This window comes from Athene cunicularia, assembly GCF_003259725.1.
Source record: "Athene cunicularia isolate RWA chromosome 19 unlocalized genomic scaffold, athCun1 chr19_part1, whole genome shotgun sequence".
Classification (NCBI taxonomy): domain Eukaryota; kingdom Metazoa; phylum Chordata; class Aves; order Strigiformes; family Strigidae; genus Athene; species Athene cunicularia.
Window position 1 is genome coordinate 7,084,679 of NW_020799124.1, and position 8,459 is coordinate 7,093,137.

The 8,459-nt window shown below is 54.7% G+C and overlaps 2 protein-coding genes across 6 annotated transcripts in view; both read left to right on the plus strand.

Moving 5' to 3' along the window:
* AP2B1 (adaptor related protein complex 2 subunit beta 1) overlaps positions 1-5,362 on the plus strand; it is an 85,530-nt gene extending 80,168 nt beyond the window's left edge. For 3 of the 4 annotated variants that reach the window (XM_026861705.1, XM_026861708.1, XM_026861706.1), the window contains 2 exons: positions 1,814-1,968; positions 3,066-3,411. In XM_026861705.1, coding sequence (XP_026717506.1) covers positions 1,814-1,968; positions 3,066-3,140 — 230 coding nt within the window. In that variant the 3' untranslated portion in view covers positions 3,141-3,411. Of the gene's footprint in view, positions 1-1,813; positions 1,969-3,065 lie in introns of all 4 variants that reach the window. The other variant, XM_026861704.1, reaches the window with a different exon arrangement.
* Positions 5,363-7,788: 2,426 nt separating this feature from the next.
* RASL10B (RAS like family 10 member B) overlaps positions 7,789-8,459 on the plus strand; it is a 7,234-nt gene continuing 6,563 nt past the window's right edge. Inside the window, exon 1 of one of the 2 annotated variants that reach the window (XM_026861718.1) lies at positions 7,789-7,874. The gene's annotated coding sequence lies outside the window, so the exon portion shown is untranslated. The remainder of the gene's footprint in view (positions 7,875-8,459) is intronic. The other variant, XM_026861719.1, reaches the window with a different exon arrangement.

Below are 8,459 nucleotides of genomic sequence, written 5' to 3' on the forward strand. Positions count from 1 at the left end.
TGCTCTTGTGTTAAACACGCTACCCTTCACAGAGCCCCAAAGGCTGCTCTCGCTGGCTGGCAGGGCAGGAGAAGACAGGAGTTTGAGCTTCATTCTTAGCAGGTGATGTTCCTCCAATGCAGGAGTCTCCCAGCCACGCTCCCTGTGAGCAGGGGACTGCTCTGCATTGCCCATTTCCCTAATCTGGATGAGTTTGTTGTATCGAGGAGGAGTAGAGGTGGGAGGAGGAGACAGAGGGAATGAGGGTTTTTAAGCAAAGGATCTCATTAGTTACTTATATCTGCCAGTTTCCATAGTAACTAGAGAAGAGAGGAAACCTAAATCTGAGTGTGTCTGGGTAGCTGGATGCCTGAACCCTCTTCGACCTGCATGGAGCTTCTCTGAAGCCTGGGGAGCAAAGGGGTTCAGCCTGCCCATGGAGCTGCTCAGAGCTCTGGTTATCAATGCTGCCCTGGGGAGAGGCAGCAGGTCCAAGTCCCTGCATCAGTGTATGGTTTTGTGGGGCCTCTCTTTCCTGGCACCATTCCCTGGTGCTTGAACAGTCTCTGCTGTCCCTTCTCTCATCCCACCGTGCAGCAGCACAGACTTGTGTCTGTTCTCAAATCCAGTGCTGATGCTGGCAGATCTTGGTGTTTGTAGCTGCAGAGATGCTTTAGAGCTGCAAGCTGCATGGTCGCTTTGTGCTGTTTTGCTGCTGCTGTCGTGCTCCCTGTGTTCCTTGAAATGGATTCCATGTTTCCAGTTTCTTGGATTTTGGTGCAAGTTGTTTTAATACCACTTTTGTCCCTTGTTTTCTGTTGAAAGTGCCCAACCTGCTGATACTGACCCAGCATAGACAAGGTGTTCCACCCTGCCCTGACAGAACGAGTTAATTTTCTCCTGTTGTGCCCCAGGAATGGGAATTTGCCAGTGATGCTTATCAGGTGTGGAGCTGTCCTCCCTGAGCCTTCTACCCAAAGTCAGAGTGTGCCCTTTCACTGGTGAAGAGTGAGATTTTGCTCTCCTCTGTGCTGAGAAACCCTTGGCATTCAGAGGCTGCTGGTTTGGGTCTTTGTGTTCTGCATATTTGCCTCTGTTCTTGTTTCTTTAAAAGGTCCTTTAGAAATAATGTGTGTCATGGTTACATCCATACAGGTCTCCAGGTGAACTCGCACATTTTCTGCAAGTGCTCAGGTCATACAGTGTGTTAAAACTGTATCACAGCCCTGTGATGTCTAGAGACAGATGTCTGCGGGTTTCTACCCTTTGAAGTGATTGCTTTAAAAAAAGGAAAAGATTTTTACTACCTTGTAGGACACTGGTTTGGCCAGAGGTGTCTGTGCATGGGGGCAGGGGGGAAGCAGGAGGGAGCTGTTGGGGTTGGGACAGAACCTCAGAACCAAGTACCCACGCAAGCCTCAGGCAGGGATCTTGCTCTTCTCTGTCTTCATCTTCTGGCTGCCTCCAGGTTAGCCTGCCTGAGGCTTGTTGGGGTTATAGGTAGAGCTGAGTCCTCTTACCCTCTGAGCTGCAGACTCTCGCCTCCATAAAGGGAGCAAGACCTGAGTAACATGAGGAGTAAGTGAAAGCCCTGCAAGATGGTCAAATACTTCACAAGGGATCACAGTCTGAAAAGGATGAGGTGGGTCCATGGAAGCAAATTGGAATTTTTTCTCCTTGTGTCACGTCTGCTTCTGTCACCAGGGAAAACTCTGGGACAGAAGTCAGCATTTCCTTGTGTGCTTGTGTCCTGGGAACGCTCCTCTGAGCTCTCCTGTCTCCGCAGATGATGAGTCTGAATTAACAGATGTGTTCTTCTTCCTTCTCTCTGAAGACACTGTCTCCAGCAAACTGCAGAATAACAACGTCTACACCATTGCCAAGAGGAACGTGGAGGGCCAGGACATGCTCTACCAGTCTCTGAAACTCACCAACGGCATCTGGATCTTGGCCGAGCTTCGCATTCAGCCGGGGAACCCAAACTACACGGTGAGGTGTTGGACTGTGGCAGGCACATGGCACAGGCTGGGATCCTTCTAACTCACGTCGCATGCAGGGTGATTTCTCCCTGCTTTGCCTAATGTGCTTGTTTTGGGGGAAATCCTGTTAATTTGACTGGGAATGCCCACCGAACTGGAAAAAAAGGGAGAAACAACAGAATTGCACTGCTCTGTTACCAGTGAGCTGGGATAATGCCCACTCAGCAATGAGCAGTTACTTGCCAAGGTTATCCAGAGATAAAGCCAGGAAACATCAACGAGAAAGCATTGCCAGGATGCCCTTCCCCCTCTCATAAACAAGGAGAAATTTATGCCCTGCTGCCTCCCTGCAGCGGAGCCCGGCTGTCTGGATCTCCGAGCCTCTTTGGCCTGGTGCTGTCGTCAGCCTGTGGCTGGTGGGAAGGTGTGCTCTGTCCTGCATCATGTGCTCCTGTAGCTATTCTCCTTGACTTGTTCCCCTTCTGGGGACTGGTGTGTCTGAGCATCCTGGTATAAGAGGATTTATCTCCTGTTGGAAGCGGTTTCAGGAGTTTAAAAAAAATTTTAAAAAAAAAGAATTAAAAAAAATTCCATGGTCTAGGGACCAATGGGTAAAAGAGGGTGTTGGAGAGTGATGTGAAGTGTTTGCCCAAGGACTGATGACACAAACGTGCTCTTGGCCTGATGCTTGCTTTAGAGAGGGGTGACAGCCAAGCTTGTGTCTGTCAGGACTGAGCAGCAAATCATTAGAAGCCCCCAGGTTTGATGCAGTGATTTACAACGTGAGGGTAAGCCGGTCCCTCGGCTCAGAGTTTGGGTCAGTGTCCCTTCATGCCTGCAGAGGCACCTACACTTGTTAAGGAATTTGGGAACCCCACAGTGGGAGTTTGCTTTCATGTACCTCCTCCTGCTTGTAGCAAGCTCTGAAGAGGCAATTTGGTGTTGGTGACAGTATCCAGGAGAAATATTCTGGGTGACTGTCATCAGCTACACCCATGATGTGTCCAACTCATGCTGCAGGTCAGACATTTCCAGTCGCTTTTGTGGAGATGGTAGAAAGCTCCTGCCTTCCCTCACACCTCTGCTAACCTCTCCTCTCCTCCACAGCTCTCCCTGAAATGCCGAGCTCCTGAAGTGTCCCAGTACATCTACCAGGCCTACGATGCCATCTTGAAAAACTAACAGGAGATCAGCCTGTGCCTCACCCTGCAGAAGGAGGGGGGAGAAAGGGGTCCCCGGATTCTCCTTCACCACTGGTGTGGGGAAAAGCACTCTTAACTGGAAGCAGCTGTATTCATGTGTAGGATTTCAGTCAAAGGCACTGATTAAACAAGGTAGCAATTAGTATCCACGTGCTAATGATGATAGGGAACAAACCCCTTTGATATTTTTAGCGTCCATGGAGTTTGTAACCACTGCTTCAACTACTCCCACGTCCCCCTCGCCCCTCACTTGTCCGTTCTTGTGGGCTTCTCCATTTTGTGCCAATGTTCAGTGTTTTCTAAATGGCTTTAGGCGTAGTTACAATTTTGTAAAATACCGCTCATTGAAAAAAAAAAAAAACAAGCAAAAACCACACGTTGGCTCATTAAAACAAGGCAAAATTGTCGAAAACATAACACTGCACTTTATTTTATATTTTTATACATTTTTTTTTGAGTTTTTTCTATTGTAATTGGCTTAAAGGGAAGGTGATTCCAAGGAAGTATTTGGAGCCCTGCAGGGACATTGGGCTCTAGCAGGGTGAGCACGGCCTCGGGGAACTAGGAACAGAGCCATCAGTTCAGTCCGTGGAGGCGGATGGAGCCCTAAAGAGAAGGGGTTTTTTTATTACACTTGTGCTGGCAGACTCAGCTCTGCTTTTGATGGCGTGTTTTCACTCCAGCCATCTCCCTGGCTCATTAGCTGCTGATTTGAGAAGCGAGGCTGCTTTTGTGTGGGGCGGAGTTGGAGGCCTAGATTGATAACGGGACTGGGTGGAGGAAATGAAGGAAACGAGCCTGCTTAGAGTTCCAGGTATGGTCTCTGCACCTTGCCCATCTGCAGCCTCTCTTCTTTGTTCTTTCGGTGCCTGCTATGGCCAAACTGCCTTCTCAGCCGTTGCCTGAGCTGTGCTGCCTTTGCCCATCCCTGAGGCCCGCGGTGGTAAACCTGAATGTGGCAGTGCTGCTTCCCTGCCGGGGCCACACAGCCCTGCCCCTGCAGAGAGAGGCTGCTGCTGGCAGTGTCCCGGGGTGCTGCTGGGAGCGGAGTGGCTCTCCCTACTCCTGTGCTGTCCCCCAAAACCCCCGCTGTGGCGTGATGGGAGATGGTTTGGGCTTGGCGGTGTTTGCACCCTGCCTGCCTCGGGGCTTCAGGTCCTGCCTGGGCTGGGAGTGAGTGGATTGTGGAAGCGTTTCTTCCAGTTGCAGCTTAGCTCTTTGTGCCCAGAGGCACATGGTAACAAGGGCCAGTTGGGTTCCTGCTCTTACCCTCTGTCCCAAGCAGCCCCATGCCCTGGCCCTTCTTTTCCAACCTATCCTTAGGGCCAGGACCTTCTCATTTTCCAGTCCATGGCTGTGGACTCACCACATTGCAACCACTAAGTGCTGCGGCAACAGCAGTGAAAGCAAAGCCTCTTGCATGTCCTTGCTCCATCCATAGCTTGTCCTGCTTAAACCAAGCCACTAACCAGAACAGCTTTGTCCTCCCCAGCATGCTTTGGTGCCATCTCCTCCCCAGCAAGTAAAGCTCTTATGCATAGCAACCCTCATGTTGTCTTTTTAGATGCCACATTCAAAGTCAATAAATGTTTCACGGTGGGAGATGGTTCATCAGGGCTTTGGCACTGTCTGCAACCAAGAAGCCAGTGGTGGGGAAAGGTCACAATGCCCTGGAAGAGACTCCAGCAGGGCAGGGGAGCTGTAGGACCCCCAAGAAGTGGTGTCACTGTGTAGGAACCCCCGTGCTCTGGCTGGGTAAAAAGTGGGGCAGAGCTGGAGCAACCCAGCCCTGCCCCCCTTGCCCGTGTGTGCTGGGAGGTGATTTGCTTCAAGCCCTGCGGGTGCACTGCAAAAATCATTAATAGAGCAATTAAGGAAGCACCAGTGGCACTGAGTACGACGCTGTGCCGGGTCAGGGAGGAGATGATAGAGGGTCAGGAACAGACACTTAAGCCTCCTCCACTAGACAGCCGGTGTAGCTTCGAGGTGGGGAGGGGCTGCTGAGCACCCCCTTCTCTTGCCACGTTTCTCCCCAGCTCCTCGGCCGCGCGGGTGTCTCTGTGCTGCAGGGCAGAGCCTGGGCTCGGTCAGTGGCGTCTCGCCCTCCTCTCCTGCCGCGCCGCTCGTTCGAGTGTTCGCCGCGTAGTTGTGTTGCTCTTCAGGCTTTACCTGCCGTCCGTGTCAATAAACTCATTTCCACGATGCTGTGGCTGCGTGTGGCTCTGTGGGGCTGGCGAGAGGATCCGATTCCCCTGCTTTTGGCCCTGCCTGTGGGATGGATTTGGTGAGAAGGAGACTTTTTGCTCAGCGGGAGCCTTTCATCCTCTTTTCACCAGCGACTTCTACAGCAGAGATCCTCCAAAACAGGGGCTTGCAGGGTCAGGTGACAGTCATCCTCAGTCCTCTGCCTCCAGCTGCTGCTCTCTTATCCTGAAGGGCAGCAGGAAAAGGGCCCTGGCTTGCAGGGGGCACCAGCACCTCGACACGGACAGCGTGTGATGGGGAGCGGAGGGTGTAGGTACCCGTTTATCCCTTTCTGGGCCCCAGGTGGTCTGGGTGGAATGTGACCTGCTTTCCTTGTGGTGAAATGATAAAATCATGAGGCACTGATGCATCACATGAGGTGCTGATGCATTTGGATTGCCCTGGGCTGGTGCTGCCGTTTTCCAGAGGGCTTTGCCATCTCTGTTCCTCCCTCGGGCAGGGTGGGTTGGGCTGCAAAGCCTCTGTACCCGGTCAGAGCCACACTCAGGCAGCCCCAAACCCATCACTGGAGGTGGGCAGCAACTCAACAACACAAGAAGCAGGTTTGGGAGGTGCTGCTCTCAAGCAGAGCAACTCTCCCTCACCCCTGCCCAGCCTTGGCTTAGCGGCACTGGGAGATGAGGCAACTTCTACCCTCCGAGGACTTGGGCTGGCAGGTGCTGTCAGCCCGTGCTGCCCCACACTGGGATGTTTTTGTGTTAGAAGCTGGGGTGTGCGTCTAGTGGCAACAGTGACAGGCTGCTTTGGGGTCACTGATGTTGCTGTTGTGTCCCTTCCTGCATCCCTGGTGTGCCTGGGATAGGCTGCACACCCAGCCCTTGGGGAGGGGATGGGGTGGGATGGGATCCTCATTCCCCCCTGTGGGTCAGCTCCTGCCATCGTGCTGGGGGTGGGCCTGGGGCAGCATTGGGCTCAACAGGAACAAAAGCTGCTGCAAGATGTTCAGGGCTCGGCCGCTGTCCGCTTCATGTCCTGTGGCAAAGGGAAAGGTTTCTCCATCCCTCCCCATTCTGTCAGGGGCTCCTTGGGGAGAAATTGGTCTTTCCTGCTGCTCTGGATTTGCAGGCACACTCCTGCCCTGTAAATGGGGACACACAACCCTGGGCCATGCTGTACTGTGCAAACTGGGTTTTCTTCATTAGCATCGTTAGCTGCTGGTGCTGGGACCTCAGGGGACACAGGTGATGCTCCCCGGGCTGGGAGCTGATCCAGGGTGGCTGGTCCCCACAGTCCTTCGCCATTCCTGAGGCCCATGCCGTGGGGCAAGGATCTCCCTGGGAGCACCCTGCTGCTCTGGCTGGAGGCTCCCCAAAATCCCCGCTGCTCCTGCCGGCCTCGCACGCATCCTGCTCCATCCCAGCACATGTGCTGAGGGCCAGCATCGGGTGACAGCAGGTCCCCGAGTGCACGATGCAGCACGGGGAGAGGCAGGGACTTGCCCGAGGAGTTTGGAGGCTGTGGCAGAGGCAGGGGCTGACCACAGCACCCCCGAGCCATCAGCTCTGCCTGTCCCCTGCTGTCGCCTGCGTGCCAGGACACCGGAGCTCGTAGACAGATGATTTTAGGTTTGTGTCAGTCTTCTGTCGCTGAGGCTGGGATAAGCCTCCCAGCCAGCGGGGACGCACCAGGATCCAGCCCCGCTCCCCTCCTCCCTCCCTCCTATATTAAATTTCACAAATAAAACTGCAAGTGAAGAGCATCTCAGAGGGAACTGCTAAAAATAGCCCCGAGGCTGGAGCCTGAATTGTGCAGGCAAGTTCAGATGCAGGCGCGATCCCTGCCCTCTCCCAGAAATATTCCAGGGCTCAGGGCCGCTTTATGGCGATGAGGGAAGGGGAGTTGGGGGTCTGTGGAGGCAGAGCAGCATCTAGGGCCAGTGACAACCCCCAGGGACACCTCAATATTTCCCTAGCTGCGAGCATCAAGCAGCTCTGCAGGGAAATAAGCCTCAGATCTCTGAAAGCCTGGGTGTAATGTGAGACACAGAAAAGGGGTTTTGACTCTCTTTGCCTGGCGCTGATCTCAGCCCCAGCCTGGGCACAGTGGCACAAGGGCTGTCCTGTGTTTTGCCAGCTGCCCTCATCCCCCCGAGCTGTGGGGTTGTGTCTGCTGTCCCCTTTTCCCACAGGAAGGGTATGATAATGTGCTTCCACTTGTACCCTCTCCTCACCCTGCAGAGGAGCCCCTGGACATGAGGTTTTTCTCAGCCAAAGGCACTGACAAGGCTGGGGGGAGCCTGATTGTGTCGTGGCCAGTGTTTGGGCTCAGCCAAGCCTGTGTGATCGCAGCCAGACCCACGGAGACGCCCTGGTGCTCACTGGTGACCCCAGTTCAGGGTCTGCTTCAAGAAGCAGAGAGGTGCGGCGAGTCCGTCGGCAGCATGTTGCAGGGGCCTGGACCGCGCTCCCCGGAGGTGCGACCAGCATCTTCCTCACCATCCAGCACACAGGTAAATGGTCAGGTGTGAGACATCCCCAAAAATACAGACACTGCAACAGAGATTTCCCTCCCTTAGGGGGGATTTCTCACCCCTCTGGCCTGAGAGCACCCCCTGGTGACAGCGGGCACAGAAAAACCCCCAGCCCTGCCAGGTGGACCAGGGGCTGACACAGCAAGGAGGTGAAGTGATGTGCCCAAGAGTGTACCGAGCAGCAGTGTCAGAGGAGGGAAGGCTCCCTGGGAGGGGTCGTACCCTTCTCCCCCGAGGGACTCTGACCTCAGGGGGCTCCCACGGGCTGGGCGTGAGGGCACAGAGGCTGCTGGTCGCCGGGGAGCGGCGGGGTGACGGTGTTGCACCCAGCACGCTGCAGGGGGGACATGGGAGGATCTTCTCCCATCGGCACCTCCCCAGAGCCCCGGGAGAAGCCGGTGTCCCTGCCGGCTTCCTGCGATTCGGTCTGGGCATTCCCTGCCTCCTTTCCAGGGCGCTGCCTCCATCCCTGCCTGGGCACTGCCTGCATCCCTCCCCGGGCACTGCCTGCATCACTCCCGGGCACTGCCTGCATCCCTCCCCGGGCATCGCTGCCTGCATCCC